Below are 21,141 nucleotides of genomic sequence, written 5' to 3' on the forward strand. Positions count from 1 at the left end.
TAGGACATCTTGTACATAAAGGGGTTGAAGATCCCAAATTTATACCTACCATTCTTCCATAATTCTCCACCTCTTTTAGAAGGTTAGGAAGCCTAATTTAATAATTTATCTTCTTTAGGAGAGGCCAAAGATTGTCTCATTTGGCAGAGATGCAGAGGACCATTGTCTACATATCCATTTGATCTGTCTACCATATCATAGTTCTATATTGAATGTGTACTTGAGAGTTCGGTTCACGCTACAATTATGTGAGATACCTTTTATAGGACAAAATTGTGAGATTGGGGACTAAAATTGATAATAACTCATCAAAATATGGCTTGAGACTATTACATTTGGTAACAAAACTACCCAAGAGATGCTATCATATGTGGATCATGCACAAAGGTGAAAGTCACCCTAATGAGGTCATTGATTAGACAGGAAGACCATAACATTATACCAATAATAATTAAATATCTATTGATGTATTTTGAAAGTAAAAAAAAGGATAAAGTATTTATTCTAATTGAAATCCTCATGCTTTTCTATTTCAATTAATTGTCACTAGCTTTTACATACCTTCTAATGAGAGGAGTCACCCGCATCATCTGGACGTGATTGGCGCATCATTTGTTCGATCTGCACTTTCCAATTCTTCATGGCTTTCATCTTCGCTTCCCAGTTCAACATCTTTTCTTTCAATTGCTGGTTCTCCGCTTCCATCATTTGCATCCGGATAACCATCGCCTCCTATCAAGCCTCGGCGGCTCGACGCTCTCGGTCAGTCTCAGCACGAGACGCCGCACCGAAAGAAGATGATGATGTTGGGGCGACGTATCCACTCCCAAGACCATTCAACCAGCCACCCGATCGTTGCCCAAGCACCTGAGTGCAGATCTCGTCATCCGTCATCGACTGACTGCCCTCTGCAACGGGTGCATCCCTCAGCTCAAGCATCTTTGCCTATTTTCAATCATGAAAATGATGAAAATGAAGAAATAAGAATACAACTGACGTTTTGAATAAGATAATGAACTAAATAATCTGCTTGACTTACATGTTTCATCTGCGCACCCTAGCACCACTCTCCCGATGTCGTCTAATGTGTTCTCTGATACAGATCCGGCCTCGACTCCAGGTCGCTAGTGACGGGATCTCGCTACATTATCATATAAAATTTCATTAATATGAATTCAGCGGGGTCAATATAAATAACACTTGTCAGGTAATGGTCAGATAGTTTCGTAGCAATTACCTTTCGATGATTGACGAACAATTTCAAGCCACCACAATGCGTCATATCTAGTTTGCTGCGATTTGCAGCATTTTTTTCACAGATAACCTACAAAATAGATGTAATGACTTTTAACTATTCACATAAATATGAAAAAGTAGTAATTGTAATTAATAGAAACACATCACCTGATAGTTAGGGTCGCGAAAATGGCGACACAACACCCGCTAATCCTCTAAGGAGATCTTATCGTATGAGTGCGCTTCTGCCTCATCTCCCATCTCCCTAAAATGGTTGCGCATTTTGCTGCGATAGGTCTTAAACCGAGAGCACAACTGCGTGTTCACCGCCCTTTTGACATGGTCTGCGGTGAAAATGTCCATATCAAACTCTTCCTACATATGAAATATATATTGAATGTTAGAGAATCTTTTGGGTAATATATTAAAAGTGAAAGAAATGTTATAGGGTTACTTACCAAGATGCGCTCATATAGAACCAAGCGCTGAGCCTCTGTCACCTTTGGCCAGGTGAAGCAAGTGACTAGAGCATATTGGCGACATATAATGCCAAGCTCCCGTGACCAAGTTGTGCACCAATCGGCAAGCAAGGCCGTAAAGCCTGGAGGAATGTCAATATGGATCCGCCGCCCAGTCCTCTCCAGGTGCTTCTTTAGCGCAACATTCCTCGCTGCACCATGGCCTGAACTCATCTGCGCCATAGAGGTCGATGTTGAAAGAAGAGTTAAAGAACAATAAGATAGTCATACACGTGAAATGACAGTAAATATATTATTCTAAATCAAATACTCGTAACCGTACCAACGCTGCTCATTATGGACAGCAACTCACCCTGGGCTTGATCCCTAACTGATGGATCCTTGTCGGGCTGGGGTCCCGAGGGCTCAGATGGTGCCGCATCAGCCCCGACGTGCTCAGTCGCTCTCGTGGATGACCCATCATCCTCGCAGGATGATGTCATCGATAGCCTAGACTGAAGTAAGCGACGATGACCTGCTGGTGCCATGTCTGCAAAATAATTCACAAGTAAATATAAGAAGATTGGATATTAGATGGATGCATAGTAAATATATTTTCACTTATTTTCACATGTTAAATACACGGTGACAACATAACACGCTTACCCCCTATACGTCCTCAATATTAGTATCATCCTCACTTTCTAGAGTGTCTTCCTCTTCACTACAGTACTCAACCATAGTTTCATCTTTCCCATCAATTTCATCACTGTCGATGAAGTCAGCGTGTACAGAGAGTTCAATTCTAATGTCAGCAGTTCCTACGTGTTCTGCCGTGGCACCAACCCTATTTAAGGGTATGGGACGGCTCCTTCCTCAGCAACATTGATAGCAGATTGCGTTGCTACGGGATCAGATGGCTGATCTTCTTGGAAAGCATCATCGTTGACACTCTTCTCCCCATCTGCGACTTCTGTAATATCATACAAACTTCGAGGAGGAATTTTTTGGGCCACATGCCATTCACCCTTTAATTTTGTGTCCTTAAGGTATAACACTTGTTCTGCCTGCGTCGCAAGCACAAAAGGGTAGTTTTGATACCATGTTTTACTGAAATTGACACTAGTAAAGTAGGCATCCGTATTTATTCCACTTTTTTTATTGCTAATGTCCCACCAGGTACACTTGAAAATGTGGACAAGTCTGTTGGCTCTATAGTGAAGCTCTATAATGTCATCCAACACACCAAAATAGTCAATTTCCTCGTCTCCTTCTGTGCCTAGCACCGCAACACCACAATTTTGGGTTCTTCTATGTAGTTCAAGGGACTTCGTATGAAAGCGTAAGCCGTTGACAATGCAACCGCTATAGCGGTTAACTCGTTGATCGGGGCCCATAGTAGTTAGAGGCGCAAGGCGAGCCGAGGCACGAGGCGAAGGTGCGCGCCTCATGAAGGTGAGGCGCACAATTATCAAAATGGAGTAAAATGTCGATTTGGGGTAATTGATATATGAACATAAATATCTAGTAATATTAGAATTTAAAATGCCAAAAAATTCAATTACAAAATTGAAAATTTAGCCCAAAAGCATCAACAATTCAACATAGTTCATTATCAAAAGAAAAGAGTACAAATCAAAAAATAGTAGCTAAATTTCAATAAAAAAAAATTATTATGTATTAATTATAATTTATAAACTCACATTAATTAAACTAAATATTACAAATTAAAAAATAGTAGCTAAATTTCAGCAAAAAGAATAAATATTATGTATTAGTTATAATTTATAAACTTGCATTAATTAAACTAAATATTTAATTAGTAATTACATATAAAGAAGAGAGGAAAAAAAGTAGCCAAATTTCAATAAAAAGAATAAATATTATGTATTAGTTTTAATTTATAAACTTTCATTAATTAAACTAAATATTATAAATTTAAAAACAGTAGGTAAATTTCAGTAAATAAAATAAATATTATGTATTAGTTATAATTTATAAGCTTAGATTAATTAAAGAAAATATTTAATTTATAAGCTTACATATAAAGAAGAAGAAAAAGAGAAGCAGCAGGCAGCACGCAACAGTTAGCAGCACGCAGCACGTAGCAAGCAGGCAGCAAGAAGAAGAAGAAGAAGAAGAGAAGCAGAAGGCAGCAGGCGGCAGGAAGAAGAAGAAGAAGAAGAACTCGCGAGGGCTCCTGCTGGTTGGAAACGAAGTCGCGAAGGGTCGTGCTTCTTCAAAATGTCGAAGACGAACTCACGATCCTGGTTCGAAGCTCGAAGACGAAGTAGCGAAGGCTTCTGGCGGGTTCGAAGGCTCGCAGACGAGCTCACGTTGCTGGTTCGAAGGGTCGCGAAGGCTCCTGCTGGTTCGAATCTGCAAAACGAACTCATGAAGGGCCGAGAGGGGCTACGGGCTATGTTCATTCGAGTCGAATGAGGGCTACGGGGTCTGGCTGTGGCTATTTCTCTACTTTAAACTAAAAATTCACAAGGCGCGACTCACTACGCCTGTCGCCCCAGTGCGCCTCGTCTCGCCTAGCGTCGCCTCTTGCAGGTCACCTCGCCTCACCTGGTTTGAGGCGCAAGCCTCTTCGCTTCACTGCGCCTTGCGCCTGAGGCGCGCTTTTAACTACTATGTCGGGGCCACATGCCAACACGTACAAATCTTTACTTCTTGTTGGTTCTTTATAATACATGATTTTCATCTATTAATTACAAAGGACTTTAGATGAGTAAACCGTCAATATTGAAAATGTACATTGTAGCGAACTCAGACAGTAGTTGTTACTTATACGGCACCCAAACCAATTGAAAAATTTCTTCTATCTTTTGTCAACATTCCTTTCATTTTGAGCCAAAAGTTCAGCTTTATATTCGCTATATGCAACAATAGTACATGTTAATGTCAACTAAGTATATATGCATATGTAAATACACGTACTCGATATATGGAATAATTTCTTCACAATTATTGAGGACGTAAAAATGTGCCTTTCATAGGTCGTCCATATCAATGAAATCGTAAACCCGTGCACCAAACGACCAAATATTTCCTCGAAATATAGAGCTCCTCGGTTCTTCATCTTCGACATTAATAGCATGAATGTCTGCATTTCGCTCCTCATGAGTGAACCTTGTTTCAATATCATGTAGATACATTGAGCAAAATGCAAAACATTCACTGTCAATGTATGCCTCAATGATTAAACCTTCCAATCGTGCCTTATTGCGCACATACCCCTTCAAAGTGGATAAAAACTTGTGCATTTTACATAGCATTAGTGACTTGTACACACACACCAAAAAAAAAAGAAATCACGAGAACATTGTAGGACGTTATAATTTACCTCTCAATAGGATACATCCAACGATATTGGACCGGTCCTCCAATTATGGCCTCCATTGGTAAATGGACAGCTAGGTGGACCATCACATCGAAGAATGCTGGCGAAAATATTTTCTTCAGCTTGCATAGTATCATCACAATGTCCTCCGCTAACCATTCAAGTACGTTTACGTTCAATTTCTAGGAGCACAACTGTCGAAAGAAGATCCCCAATTCAATCAGCACTGAGCGAACATCTTCGATCACGAAGGAAAATGGGCAGAACTCGTTGCAAAAGAATGTGACAATCATAACTTTTCATTCCTAACATCTTCCCTTCCTTCGTGCTTATGCATTGAGATATGTTCGATGCATATCCATCAGGAAACTTCACTGATTTCAACCATTCGAAAAAATTATTCTTCTCATCTTTCGAAAATGTGTAACAGGCTGATGGCATGAGAAGTTTGTCACCATCACGAATCAAATGCAACTTAGGCCGTATTCCCATATCTTCCATATTCCGACGAGCATTTGCGTTTTTTAAATTGTCTTCCCATTTATATCCAACAATGTAAATTTGACATTCTCACAAATGTTCTTCTCGATGTGCATAACATCCAAGTTGTGGCGTAGTAGAAGATCTTTCCAGTATGACAACTCGAAGAAGATGCTTCTGTTTGTCCAATTTAACTCCCACTCAACACGTTTCCTTTTTTTACTGCTAGGTGATTTCCCAAATTTCATATCTCTGCTGGTTTAATATCTCTTCCCCACTTAGTCGGTTTGGTTGCAACCTTCGTTCAGGTTTTCCATTAAAGCTTCTAACACCATGAGTCCTCCAAGGATGTCCAGGTCGTAAAAAACGACGATGACACATAAAACATAACTTGCGTCCATGCTTTAAGGATAAGGACCCAACATCCTTATTACACACTGAGCATGCTAAGTAACCTTTTGTGCTCCAACCCGACAGATTGCCGTAGGCGGGGAAATCATTAATTGTCCACAAAAGTACAGCATGCATCTGAAATGTTGTCCTGATTTCCACATCAAATGTCTCCACTCCTTTTTCCCATAATTCTTTCAACTCATCAATTAATAACCTCAAGTAAACATCAATTTCATTACCAGGTGCCCTCGGTCCAGGAATAAGCAGAGACATATAAATGAAGGGTTCTTTCATACATCGTCATGGCGGCATATTGTATGGCATCATCATAACTAGCCACATGCTATACAGGTTGTTTATGCTACCGAAATGATTGAACCCATCTGAAGCAAGGTCAAGTCTGATGTTGCGAGGATCACTAGCAAACAACGGATGCATTTTGTCAAATTTGGCCCAAGCTTCAGAGTCCGCTGGATGGCTAAGGGTGTTTTCATCTTGAAGACGTTTCTCTTTATATCATCTCATATCTGTAGCAGTCTTTTTGCACATATACAATCGTTGCAGCCTCGGGGATTAATGGACAATATCGCAAAACTTTTTGGGGGATTTTTTACCCTTCTTCTGATTAGTTGTATACCTCGGTTCACCACATTCTGGATACTCATTCGCATTTTCATGTTCACCATAAAAGAGTGCACAATTATACGAGTGCACAATAAAAGAGTGCACAATTATACATACACACATGTATTGTAGTGTAACCGAGACCCAATTCAAGGATTTATGTCTTTACTTCATAAAAGGACTTTGGAAGTATTTCACCATCCGGAAGTGCTGCCTTAATGAGGATTAAATGCATGTTGAATGCGCTCTGAGATAACCCATGCATTGTCTTTGCATGAAACAACTTTATCAGGAACTCTAATTTTGAGAACTTTGTACAGTTTGAATATAAGGGCACCCGTGCATCCCTCACGAGATTAGAAAATGGTTTACCAAATCGATTTAACGTACTAGGATCGCAAGGTATGGTACCTACTGAAGTAGATTCATCACGAGTACGCAACACACTGATGTTTTCCGTGTCTACTGCAATCCCCCTTTGTAAGTCACTTAACATTTCGATTAACCCTTCCGAACGTGTATCACCACCTACTATATTTGCCCCCTCATCTTCATCATCATCATCATTGCTTTGAACTGCGTAATCTTCACCGTGGAACACACATCTTGTGTACATTTTCTCCATTCCAAAGTCTAATAAATGTGAATGTACCAGATTAATGTGTTTGAATGTTATGTTTTGACATTTCTTGCGAGAACACCCATCTATGAAATCATGTACCCCTTTCACGTATTCTGGCAAAAATCTACCCCGAGCGTTCATCCAACTTTTATGCATGTTCATTCATTCCCTATAACATGTTCAAGTAAATGGTGTTGATTACATTGTTAAAATGTTTATGACACATGCATTGTAAATCATATAATCAACCACCTTCCGTCTAAAGGGTATGGATCCTATCCCATTCAGGAATGTTGCAATTACATTGCGATCAATCGCTCAAATTCCTTCGTCGTAGTCATTATAAATTTCAGCACCATCTCCCCATGGCTCTCCAAGTACACGAGATGGGGGAAGTGCACATCATCTGCTAGTTTTCTATCACTAACAAATTGTCACCACACCCTACTATGCACCCAGAGAACACAAGTAGAGACGCGATCGAAATATATAATGACAATGACGAAAGCGTGAACGATGACAAGAATGTAAATACAACTTCCTAAACTGTCCACATTGGACAATTTAATAATGGATGAAATACAAACATCACTAATCGTAAATGAAACAAATAATTGAGATGTTCAATTGATTATTAGTCTACATAATATGACTAATAATCAATTGAATTTTAACAATTGATTTGTCCCACATGTACGATAAGGCATGAATGTATAGTAACCATTCTTGAACGGGTCTAAGCTTCGATACACACATGAAATGACAATAATTAATTTTGCATAAGGAGCCTGTGATAAGTAGGCAAGGCATAAGCCTTATGGCATTAAGGTGTAAACCTTTTGAGAATTTCAATTTTTAGATAAAAATACATAAATAAATTACATGTACTTTAAAAAAAAAAAGAAAAAACTACATAATTATAAATGTAATGTAAAAATAAAGTTATGTACTCCCCAATCTCCCCCATAGTTGCTCCTGGGTTTTTGCATCTTACCTCCCCATTTTTCAAACACTTCTAGCTCCAAACTATTAATATTCTGGACATATACCAGAGTTCGATTAGCACGATTTGAAGTTTGGAGTACTGGACTCTGAACGTGAAGTCTAACCTCCTCCTTAGTAATACTATTTCTTTTGCACAAAGTGGTTTTTGTGGGAGAGAGGCAGATTGTGTATGCTATTTTTAGTAGACACTGAAGTGGTAGGATGTTCGTCGTACAAAGAAAAAGGGCATTGTGTTCAAATTAGATTTTCAAATTTTAGAAGGCGTGTGATTGAGCTAGTTGGGAGTTCTTGGATAGAGTGCCTTCGAGGAAAGGGTCAGGTGTTACGTGGAGGAATTGGATAGGGGGCTGTTTATCTAATGGTTAATGCTTATTTTTTGTGATTATTAATGGGTAAAATGGTTATAGATCTTCCACTAAAAAAAAAATTTGACATGGTTTCAAATTAAAAAAATAAAAAAATTACACAACCTTATAAAATGTATTAGATAACAACAAAACTGATTAGTTTATACTAAATATTAAACTAATCACATTAAATATTTAATTTTAATTTTTTTATTTTAAAATATATTTTTCTCAAATTATATTAATTAATTATCAATTAAATTAATTAGTTAGTTACTTGGTTCGTTTATTAGTTTGAAACAAACTTCAGTCTAGCCAAGTTGGAGCTCGAGCTTGAGCTCTTGTCATTTATATGTGAAACGAACTTTAGTCGAGTTGAGCTTGTGTTGAGCTCAACTTATATATATGCTAAACGAGTCGAATTAGAACATAAAATTTTAAACTTAAGTTGAGCTCGAGCTCGCCACAACTCAGCTTAGCTTGGCTCGTTTGTAGCTCTAATAACATGACAACAAGAGTTAAACTTGGTGAACAAATAGGATTTTGACTCAAAATCTCAAATTTGTTTAACAGAGTTGCAATTGACAAATCTTTGTTTTCCACAATTTTTACGCAAAAAGAAATCCTTCATTCCATTTAAACCAAATTTTCTTCAAATGTCATTCTATCGATCTTCATAATTGAAATCACCTTAATTACAAGATGAGCTATAAAAATTACATGAATGATCTTATCCCTAAGGCTCTCGATCACCTAGAATATAAATAGATTAGGGGGAGCAATTTGCTTATACATGGAGTTTTCCCTCCATACTAGTATTGAAAGGATTACGGAGCATCTAAATTGATAAGTTGTGAGCTTTTGTTCCTACCAAGAAATCAAGAGATATGGCGGAACTTGATTGTACTTCTTGCGCTAGAATTGTTGGATAAGGGATTGCAACTAACTACAAGTCATTGGTCCCTCAAGTGTAGCATTGATTGAGCTAAGGCTAACATGAATAAAGCTAACGATTTTAGTGGCAGCAATGACATTCTTGTTGGCTCGGTTCATCCTTGAAGCCATCAAATATGAGATATTTGCCATGAAGACTTGTTACATAGGAGAAAGAAATAAGAGACAAATGTCCCACTACGTGTGCCATATATTTTTACACATAAGTTTCAACGAATGCAAAAAATTTAATTTTTACTACAATTCACAAAAGAAAAAAAAATCCTCTAACTCAATCTCCTTGGGAACTTTATTATGGAATTACAACATCACTCACACAGAAAACCAAGTGCTTAATAAGGGATTTATCAGTTGACCACTTCACCTTGGTGTTTATTAGTTGACCACTTCACCCTTTAGTTAAGTGGTGAGTTTCATTCAACCCCCAATAGTCAACCTCAACCGTCTCATCTAATGAAATCTACTCAACCCAACTCAAGATAGCCTTAAACTCAACAACTTGGGAACAGCTACATGAAGTCTTTTTGCCAATCATACTGTGCAATCATTACCAATCAAATATTTTCTCACAATCTTGATGCAAGTATTTTACAACCTTCCTCTTGTTCATGTGGCACCTCAACTTCTAACAAACCAATCTACCTTACAAGTGCATTCATTGGCCTTCATTTTATAGGACCGAATGGTCTTAGCCAATTTCCTCATCATGATCTCTATTTCCATTCCGACTAACTTTTACATTGCCATCATTCAACTCAAATCAGCATTATCAATCATCAGTATCTATGTGAATTAATATTCCGTTGACTGATGCAACAATCAGAACCTCACAAACAAATCCATAATGTATACTCTTATCTCTTATTCCGAAATGCCCCTCCAAAAATTTGCTTCACAAATTTTTTATGGCTAACAAGTATTTTAATTTGACAAATTCATAAACAATAACGTACTAGGCCACCTAATCACTAGCATTCAACTCTACTCAGCCACTTGGGAAAAAAATTAATACTGCCTAACAGAACAGTTACACACAATTATCAATACATAAAATCATGTATAATAGAACAGGGTGTAGTTGTAGCGTTCTATTAGTAAGATAAGGTCTATTAGAACTGCATCAAGTATGCATCACTGAAAAAAAATGTCCTACAAATACCCGTGCTCCCTCTCTGCAAGGGTATGTTCTAAAATCACACTGTAAGCCAGGTCAGTTGTCGCAGTCGCTGCCAGATAATCTTGCTTACAATTAGAATAGGGATGACTGATGCTTGTGGATGTGGTTCGTGGAGCCTGGAGGAGACGACGACTCGAGCTAGGGATCGTTTGCACTTCGTAGGCTCGCAGCACCGGTACGTCCGGCACGTAGCAGCGCACCAGAGGAGAGGAGAGGTGACTTACGAGAGGAGAGGATTGAGATTTGAGAGAGTGAGAGCTAAAAGGTCTGGGATGAGGAAAGGGTAAGAGCCGCGACGTGAGTTAGGGGCCTTTAGGGTTTTTTTGTGTAAACTAAAGTCTGAAGTAGTAGTGACGGTTTCAAAATCGTCACTAATACCCTTAACTATTTCTTTTTAAAATTTTTTAAATGAAAACACTAGTAGTGATGGTTTCAAAACCGTCACTAATACCCCCTTATTAGTGATGGTTCTCCAAAACCGTCACTAATACCCTTAACTATTCTTTTTTTAAAAATTTTTTAAAAGAAAACACTACTGGTGATAGTTTCAAAACCGTCACTAATACCCCTTATTAGTGACAGTTACCCAAACCATCACTAATAGCTTTAACTATTTCTTTTTAAAAAATATTTTTAAATGAAAAGACTATTAGTGACGGTGTCAAAACCGTCACTAATGTCTTAGAATCGTCGCTAATATTTTCTCGAAAAAAATTTCGCGCGGAAATTGTTTATCGCACTGTATTCAGTGACGAAAGTATTAGTGACCGTTTTAAAACCGTAACTAATACCAACTTTTAGTGACAAAATTAAATTCGTCACTAATACTTTCGTCACTAAAAACCAATTTTTTTGTAATGAATAGCTCAAAAGCATTTAAACAGAAATGACTATCCATCAGATAATATAAGCATTAAGCAAAAATAGAATAGTAAGAGTTCAGTGCAGTGATCAAAAGCTGACTATCCATCAGATGAATTTAATCAATCAGCAATATATGAATAGTATGCTATAGTGTTGTTCTTATAAAGGCATATGGGCATAAAAAGAGATTACGAGAGCATTTAATTTGTTTTATAGGAGATGAAGCCATGTGCATTATTAGAAGTGCCCTTTTCCCAAGTCAAATACCAATGATATCCATATTCAATGGAAACCTAAACCAATCCCAATATCATTGTTCAAATGGAATTGCAGTTCTGAAACATACAAAACCAGACATTCAACATGGAGTATATCAAACCAACACAAACAAGCACTACAACCATAGCACAAAGATATAAGCCTTATCAATCATCGGATGGGAAAAAAAACACACCATTCATTGTTTTCAAATATGCATTTGTTTTGCCCCCAATTGTCTTCCAATGCATTGTGTGTGTGTGTGTGTGATATTCACTGATTTTATGATTTTATCCTATAATAGTTTTTTTTTTTTCAAATAATAATGAAAGAGAAACAACGAAAAGGAAAAGAAGAAGAGAAAGAACTGACAGGCATTCCAGGTAAGTGCCCACACCTATTTTAAAATTACAATTGTCTTTTTGTGTAAAATAAAATGAGTTACTTTTACTCTCTTCATATTGGCTGAATTGGATATGAAGAGTAGCTATCTTTGTATGATAAAATCCCCTTAAAATGTTACCAGGTTCTCAGCGAACCTAGCACCCCCAAAACCTTTAGGCTTTTATACTCATAATTATCAGTTCAAATTGTTTTATCCTCCAAGTCAATAATAACTACATAAAATAACTATACATTACACAGTCTGCAAGTAACTTATAGGTGAATGAAGGATACAAAATATTATTTACCAATAAAAGGGATATATAAGGACATTTTGAATGCAAAAGAATGCACAGTAAGCTCTTGTTGTGTGCTCGACCTGCTTCCCAATTGTTTGAATGAAAACATTTAAATTGCAGTCATGAAAATCTTAATGAGTTCCCAACTCATTGAAGAAAATGGCAACAAAAATGGCTATTTAAGGAACTCAAAAGTTGGGAGGATACACCAATTTGATGCACAGCTATACTAGGAAAAGAAAATTACATCAAGCTAATTTTTGCCCCTCCTTTACTAAACAAGTTTAGTATAAATATTGTAAAAACTCTTGTTAAGAAAACAAGGCTAAAGAAATAAATAAGAGAACAGATTGTTCACACATATGTGCATTAATTTTTTCAAATATTAATTGAGTAAATAATAAACAATATGGAAACACTTTAAAAATATTGAAAACTAACCCCATCAGATGCATAAATTATTGAATGAAGATTTTGTATGGAGTCTACACTTTCAATTTTCACAATTAAATGGATATTTGCATTGCAGCCTATGGACAAAGTGTGTAAAATTTTAGAATTAATAAATGAGAATACCATATAAAACTATAAATAAATAAACAGATGAACATTGAAACTAAATGAAAGAAGAAGAGAAAAAGAAAACAAAACAAGATGGGGGGAGAGTTACATTGGAGATAATCTTTCAACTCATGAACCACTTTAGCATCTTTCACAAAAGAGACAGCATAAAAATCAACTTTGTAGTCCAACCCAAACTTGCTTATTCTCTCTCTCTCTCTCTCTCTCTCTCTCTCTCTTCTAAATAGTGATTGAATATTGTTAATTTTCATTAGAATTTCAATTAAAGTTTTAACTTTTAAATCTTGTTTGGGTATTATTACTAAAGTTAATTTATTTTCTTTCTCTTCTTAATTAATATTATCATTAGAATTAATTTTTTCTTGGGTTATTTTTTTATCATTAAAGTTCGGTTTGATCTCTTAAAAAAAAAAAAAAATCTTCTTTAAGATTTAAATTTTGTTGGGTTCTTAGACTTTCAGCAGGATTAGATGGCTTTGTTTGCTTGATGTTTGCTGTTATTATGCTGAGAATAATTCTCTTGTTTCTTAATGTAATATGCCTTTATAGTCTCCTCAGCATAATTCTCATGTTTCTTAATAAATTTTATTTTTTCTATTAAAAAGAAAAGCCCTATGACATGCACAAATAAGAGACAGCAAGCATAATTTGTGACACCACATGTTTATCATATACACAATTCAGTAGTTGCTTTTTATAATAATCAAACCTCCAAGATAATTAATTAAAAATTCACAAAGAAATGAAATAATATGCTTTTAGACATAGAAAATAAAAAATAAAAGAAGAAGGCAAGGATAACAAAGTTGCTCTTCCAACAAATCAGTGCAGATTTGTAAATCAGAAAGATGTTCCCAAAATATAAACACATACCCGCTGCTTTTTACTAAAGCATAAACAGTAAATACATCAATCATATTCAGATCATAATTTCATTCTCACTAAAAAGGAGGTCTGGTTTGATAATATGAATTTACAGTGGCTATTAGTTGGATAAAGGATATGAACAAAATTTCATCAGCAATAAAGATTGTGGCAACAGTATGTCCCAGGCACCTCGTAAATTAATAAAAGATTTGGATAGAAAACAGTAGTTCCATTCTGTTCTGGCATTTTGTTCATAAATGCACTTTGCATTTTTTTATTTTTTATTTTCCTTTTGATTAGTCTTTCTTACCAACATATATTGCAAATTAAATGTGAACAAAAAATAATATTGAAAGACCTTCGAGACAAAACAAGGATGATTCTGTTCACCTTATATACAGAAATATTAGTTATGATTCGATCAAAAACTTGAGCATTCTGTTCCAAAAGATGCTTTGTTGTTCCACCTACAGCAGGGACAATCCCAAATAGAGGTTAACAGTCAAATCACAATACATTAAAATTAATAAAACAACTAGCACATGAAAAGTAACCAACGACAGGAGCTATATATAACTGCACTGCTAAAGCAATGAATAGAAAATTAAAATAAGCACGGTTCAATATATCTTCTAAGCAAAATGATAATCTCCAACAGAATGAGAAGGCTGAAAACCACCAAACTGACAAGTAAAATAACAGAATATCTAAGAAAACTAATCCCCCACATGCACCGACCAACAGTTCCAAAAAGTTTGGGACAAAGTCATGCAATTGCCTCACATTCAAAGCATTAAATATAAATGACTTGCGTATTGTATAGGCAGTTCTTTAGGCCAATGACCGGCTCAACAAAGGCTTCGCACTGGGACATACAAGTCTCTTCTGCCCATCAACACCCAAATGAAGTACACTCATTGTAAAGGCAGACATGTAGATACATTCTCACATTAGTTAATTCTAGTATTGTTAGAAAAGAAGAAGATAAAGCTGCTGCAGAAGGTGTAAAAACAGAGAAAAGGAAAAAGCAAAGCTGCTGCAAAAGGCTCTGAAAATTGTATTAATTTTCTGTATGCATAAACTGCACGGGCTTGGTTATTTATACAGGGAAAAGGAAATCAGAATGCAACAACCAAAGAATATTCTAATAAGAAGTTAAAAAAAATTGAGTAATTACAAAATGATACAAAGACACCTCAGTTGTGGATGAGGCTATTGTGTAAATTCCATGAATTAGCATCACATGAGGTGTACCCAGCTGGTGTAGGAGATGGCTGAGTTGCAGCATGGGCATGGGACTACTCTGATACCCCCCCGCAAGATGGAGAGTAGATGTCAGCTACTCCCAACTTGGAAAGGTGTAAGTAGAGTAAGTGAGATGGTAAAGACTTAGTAAACATGTCTGCAACCTGCAAACGAGTAGAAACGTGAGCAGTCCGGAGAGTACCAGCTTGAATATTGTCCCGAATAAGATGACAATCCACTTCAATGTGTTTTGTCCGTTCGTGAAACACTGGGTTCGCAGCAATGTGTAAAGCAGCTTGATTGTCACAAAATAACTCAGCTAGTTGAGGGTGAGAGATGGAAAGGTCAGCCAATAAATGTCGGAGCCATGTGAGTTCAGTGGAGATGGAGGCCATGGCCCGGTATTCAGCCTCAGCAGAGGATCGGGAAACCACAGTTTGTTTCTTCGACCGCCAGGAGATGAGAGAGTGTCCCATAAACACACAAAAACCAGTGACGGACCTGCGAGAGTCTGGGCAAGAAGCCCAGTCTGAATCAGAATAACCAATGAGCTGAATAGAAGAAGCTGCAGACAAGAGGATGCCTTGGCCAGGTGCTTGCTTGAGGTAGCAAAGCACTTTGTGTGCTGCAGCAAGGTGAGTAGTGGAAGGGCGATCCATAAATTGACTGAGGACTTGAATTGGATAGCTAATGTCAGGTCTGGTGATGGTAAGGTAAAGCAAACGACCAATGAGTTGGCGATAAGGAGTGGGATTGGACAAGGGAAGGCCAAAGGATTTGGATAATTTTTGGTTCTGTTCCATTGGAAGTTTAAAGGGTTTGGAAGCAAGATGTCCAATGTCAGCTAAAATATCCAATGTGTATTTGCGTTGGTAGAGAAAAATTCCTTTGGGGGATCGAGCCACTTCAATGTCTAAGAAATACCGTAGGGGACCAAGATCTTTGATACGGAAATGGTTGTTTAAAAAATTACGGAGAAGGGAAATGGAGGTAAGGGAGTTGCTAGCAACGATTATGTCATCGACATAGACAAGAAGAGCTGTGAAACCAGTAGTAGTTAGACAAGTAAAAAAGGCTATAATCAGCCTTGGATTGTTGGAAACCAAAACTTATTAAAGATTGAGAAAATTTTTCATACCATTGTCGGGAGGCCTGTTTAAGGCCATAAAGACTTTTGAGGAGTCGGCAAACATGGCCTGGGTGACCTTAAGTGTATCCCGGGGGCTTCTTCATATATATTTCTTCATATAAGTCACCATGAATGAAGGCATTGTTAACGTCAAATTGCTGCAAATGCCATCCTTTAATGGCAGCCAAGGCAAGCAGAGTGCGAACTGTAACAATTTTGGCAACGGGAGAGAATGTTTCATGATAGTCCACACCCTCTTGCTGAGTAAAACCTCGAGCAACTAAGCGTGCTTTCTTCCTTTCAAGAGTACCATCAGAGTTGTATTTGCTTTTATATACATATTTACAATGAATTGGAGATTTTCCAAGAGGCAAATCTGTGAGAACCCAGGTGTTGTTGAGTTCTAAGGCTGCGATTTCAGCTTCCATTGCTTTGCACCAGTCAGGGTCCTTGGCAGCTTGAGTGAAAGATTGAGGGTCTTGTTGTGAAGAAATGGAAGAAGAAAATAAAGCAAAAGAAGGTGATAATCGTGCATAAGAAATGGAAGAAGACAGAGGGAAAGAAATACCTGGGTGAGGGGCTGCCATGTCCAATGGTTGGTTGGATGAAATGAAGCTGGCCTGTTGGCAATGAAAGTCATGTAAATAATGAGGAGCTGTTCTGGCACGAGTGGATCTGGGAAGGAGGGGAGGAGAAACTGTGGAAGGTGAAGGTAGATTTGGTGATAATTCAGCAGGGAAGGTGGGAATTGGAGAAATGGGAGAATGTGGGATCAGTGAGGAAGGTGGAGAAGGAATGTCTGATGTGGAGTTGGGAAGAATTTCGGAAGGAGGAGTAGGGTGTAATGAGGTAGATTGTATTGGATAAGGAGAGGGTAAAGATGAAGATGGATGAAGATGGAGAAAGGGATGCAGGAGTAGTTGGTTGATGGAAGGGAAAAATGCGTTCATGGAAGGTGACATCCCTAGATATGAAAACAGACTTGGTGTTGAGATCAAGTAATTTGTAGCCTTTTATACCAAAAGGGTAACCAAGGAAAACACAATGGCGACCTCTTGGATCGAATTTGTGGCGATTTTGGGAGATGGTGGAAGCAAAACAAAGACACCCGAATACTTTCATGTGGGAGTATGTGGGAAGTTTGTTAAACAAATGCTCAAATGGTGTTTTATGTGAAAGTAATGGACTAGGAATGCGATTAATAATGTAGGCTGCTGTAAGGATGCAATCTGTCCAATACAAGAGAGGGAGGTTGGACTGAATTCTTAAGGCTCGGGCAATGTTTAATAAGTGCTGGTGTTTACGTTCAACCTTTCCATTTTGTTGTGGAGTTTCCACACAAGTTCGTTGATGAATAATGCCTCGGTTGTTGAAGAATTCAGTCATTTGAAATTCAAGACCATTATCACTGCGAAGAATTTTAACTTTGGTGTGAAATTGAGTGTCAATCAGATTGCAAAAGGCCTTAATACACTTCCTGGCATCAGATTTGAGTTTAAGCAAATATATCCAAGTACACCAAGAGAAGTCATCAACTATGGTTAAAAAATATTTGGTGCCATCATATGCCATAATGGAATGAGGTCCCTATATATCGCAGTGTATGAGTTCGAAAGGGGCTGTACTCTGGTGAGTGCTATCAGGAAACGGGAGACGATGATGCTTTGCAAGTGGACAAACAAGACATGGATTCTTATTAGAGACGGTGAAAATATGATTACTAATGCAGGGATCTTTGATTACATGAAGCTTTGAAAGGGGAGTATGACCCGATCGACAATGCCAGAGATCAGAAACTAGATTCACATCTTTGGAAATTGTTGAAACAGAAATGGATTTATTTAATGAAATGGGAAAATGATCGAAAAGGGCTGCAGGAGGTACTGGAGCAGTTATCAGGTTGTAAAGTCCAGCTTTCATCTCACCCATGCCAATCGTTGTCCATGACAAAAGGTACTGAATAAAACAAAATTGGGAAAAGAAAAGAACACAACAAGAAAAGGAGTTGATTAGCTGTTTGACAGAAATCAAATTGAAATGGAAAGAGGGAACACATAAAACATTGTGTAAGGTCAATTTGGGATTGATACTGACAGTACCAATGTGAGAAACAGGAGCTGTGTGACCATTAGGTAGCTTAACAAAACATGAAACAGAAGATGCTATTGAGGAGAAAAAGGAAGTGCTGCAGATCATGTGATCTGTAGCTCCTGTGTCCATTAACCAAGGAGTATGTGAAAATGGAGGGATACCATTCATGGTGGGTGAGTGTGAACATTTTGCCTGGACATTGTTGACTGAATGTGTAGCAATGGAAGTCTCAGAAGGCTTCAAAAGAGCCAACAACTGCTGGTATTGAGTTTTGGTGAAGGTCATCTTGTCTTCTGAGATATCTTCTACTAGACCGAGAGAAGACATATTTGCATATGGATTGAACTGTGTGGATTTACCATGAAACTTGTGGCTTGGTGGGTACCCATGCAGTTTATAGCACTTTGTAGCAATATGGCCTGTCATATGACAGTGGGTGCAAGTTGGGGGTTGAGCATTTCCTGCTTTGAAGCAAACATCAAGAGTGTGGCCTTGAATTTTGCAATGGGTGCAAAATGGTCTATCATGTTTGGATGATTTGGAAGGTTTAGGAGAGAATTTATAGGAAGGACAAGGTCGGTTAACAGCAAGTGCCATGGATTCAATAGATGGTAGATTAGGTACCATGAGATGTTGTAGTTCCTGCTGTTGGACCATAGAGAAAACTTTGTTTACGGGAGGTAATGGATCCAAGATCATAATATGATCGCGGGTGGCATTGTATGAATCATTAAGGCCCATAAGAAATTGGATTACATAATCCCTTTGATATCGATCAAGGAGAACAGCCAACTTGCCACAGGTACAGTCAGGTAAGGGATCATATAGAAGAAGCTCATCCCACAGAGTCTTCAGTTTGCCAAAATAAACAGAAACAGAGTCATGGTCTTGGGTGAGACCTGTTAATGCCTTTTTAAGTTGAAAGATGTGATGACCATTGGATTGAGTGAATCTCTCTTGTAGTTCTTTCCAAACCTGAGCAGCGTCATCTACCAGAGCAATGCTGGATTTGAGAGATGGATTTATGGAGTTATGCAACCAGGAAACCACCAGATCATTGCATCGCTCCCATGCATCAAAGAGTGGATCTGAGATGGAACTTGGTCTGGAGAAGGTGCCATTGATGAAGTCGAGCTTATTTTTTGCACGAAGAGCCCTGCACATGGCTCCCGACCAAGTAGTGTAGTTATCGGCAGTAAGAAGATCAGGAACTAGGGGAAGAGATGGATTATCTCCATGGTCAAGTCGGTAAGGGTTGGTTGGGTTGGAGAAATCCAGAAAAGAAGATTTGGATGAGTTGGGAGCTTCAGCAGCCATTAAAAAAAACTTTACGCTGAACTTGGCTCTGATACCATGTAAGAAAAGAAGAAGATAAAGCTGCTGCAGAAGGTGTAAAAACAGAGAAAAGGAAAAAGCAAAGCTGCTGCAAAAGGCTCTGAAAATTGTATTAATTTTCTATATGCATAAACTGTACACGGGCTTGGTTATTTATACAGGGAAAAGGAAAACAGAATGCAACAACCAAAGAATATTCTAACAAGAAGTTAAAACAAATTGAGTAGTTACAAAATGATACAAAGACACCACAGCTGTGGATGAGGCTATTGTGTAAATTCCATAAATTAGCATCACATGAGGTGTACTGTAAAAACCCCAAAAAGATATATAAAAGATTAGCGGATTGATTTCCAAAAAAATAATAATAATAAAAAATAAAAAAAATAAAAAATAAATAAAAAATTAAAAAAATAAAAATAAAAAAATAAAAAAAATAAAAAAAAATATTATTATTAATTAATTAATCAGATTTTAAAAGAAAAAAAATTATTAATTAAAATTATTTTTATTTTATTAATAAAATATATTATTATTAATATTAATTAAATATATTATTATTATTATTATTATTATAACATTACCTGAAGCTTGAAGCTTCAGGTAAGTTCTCAGAAAAGTAGGCAGCGCCCCCCCCCACAACATCTTCTTCTTCTTTCTTTTCTTTTCTTTTCTTTATTCTTTCTCTGCAACTCCTGCAATCTCTCTCTCTCTCCTCACGTTCTCTCTCCCTCTCTCCTCGATTTCGTGACGGATTTTCGCCCGATTGAAAATCCGAAAATACCACTGGACTCCATTCGCCGCTGCCGTCATTTCTACCGGAGCGGATCGGTGGTAGGAGCGGCGTAAGCGTATTCCCTGGGGTAAGCCATTTCCCTCTTTTTCTTTAATTTCTTGCAAAATATAAGCCCAATTGACGAACGAACACCACCACGAGAATCTAGGGATGATTCTCTACAAGTCTAGTGGGACGGAATTCTCGTGGGGGTGTCGGGCCAAAACTCCAAATTTGGGGTGCGGCGATTATTAAGGGGCTTATTTTTAATTAATTAGCATTAATTTAGAAATGCTAAAATATTAAGCATCTGAGACTGAAGTAGGATTTCTGAAATTTAGGGCTCGGGTAAGCGCCGCGGGTGTAATTTTGGGACCGCAGGCAAAATTTAGAAAATTAAGTGGGGGTGTTAAATAATAGTTTAAATATTAATTTGAGGTATATGGAGTCTAGGGAAGGCTAGATGGGTATTATTTTAGAAAAATAGATTAATTAATTTGGGAAAAATGTAAATTGCAGGAGTTGAATTTCAGACGCCAAGGACGTAGAATTTGGGATTCTAGGGAGACTCTCAGTAAGTCAGGTAAAGGGAATAAATTATAGCAGTGTTTTTAGAATTATTATTTGAATGAATATGTGAAATTAAGCATATGATATTTTGTCTGAA

At 37.5% G+C, this 21,141-nt stretch overlaps 1 protein-coding gene and 1 long non-coding RNA gene across 2 annotated transcripts; both read right to left on the bottom strand.

The window, feature by feature from the left end:
- Nucleotides 1-397: 397 nt before the first annotated feature.
- On the bottom strand, nucleotides 398-1,143 carry LOC131144984 (uncharacterized). Its single transcript, XR_009133938.1, has 2 exons — nucleotides 1,040-1,143; nucleotides 398-945 (listed from the first exon to the last, which is right to left on the bottom strand). It is a non-coding gene; the product is annotated as an uncharacterized LOC131144984 (long non-coding RNA).
- Nucleotides 1,144-15,197: 14,054 nt separating this feature from the next.
- LOC131160997 (uncharacterized mitochondrial protein AtMg00810-like) lies at nucleotides 15,198-16,337 on the bottom strand. Its single transcript, XM_058116886.1, has 2 exons — nucleotides 16,283-16,337; nucleotides 15,198-16,183 (listed from the first exon to the last, which is right to left on the bottom strand). Exons 1-2 carry the CDS (start codon nucleotides 16,335-16,337, stop codon nucleotides 15,198-15,200), a joined length of 1,041 nt encoding a protein of 346 aa, XP_057972869.1.
- Nucleotides 16,338-21,141: the final 4,804 nt, after the last annotated feature.

Source organism: Malania oleifera, chromosome 1 (assembly GCF_029873635.1).
Source record: "Malania oleifera isolate guangnan ecotype guangnan chromosome 1, ASM2987363v1, whole genome shotgun sequence".
NCBI classification, from domain to species: domain Eukaryota; kingdom Viridiplantae; phylum Streptophyta; class Magnoliopsida; order Santalales; family Ximeniaceae; genus Malania; species Malania oleifera.

Excerpts from the sequence above, each read along its gene's own strand:
- LOC131160997 (XM_058116886.1), bottom strand. The coding sequence starts at position 16,337 with ATGTTTGCCGACTCCTCAAAAGTCTTTATGGCCTTAAACAGGCCTCCC. Across the intron at positions 16,184-16,282 it reads AAACAGGCCTCCCGACAATG|CTCTTCTTGTCTATGTCGAT; the intron begins GTATGAAAAATT and ends CTGGTTTCACAG.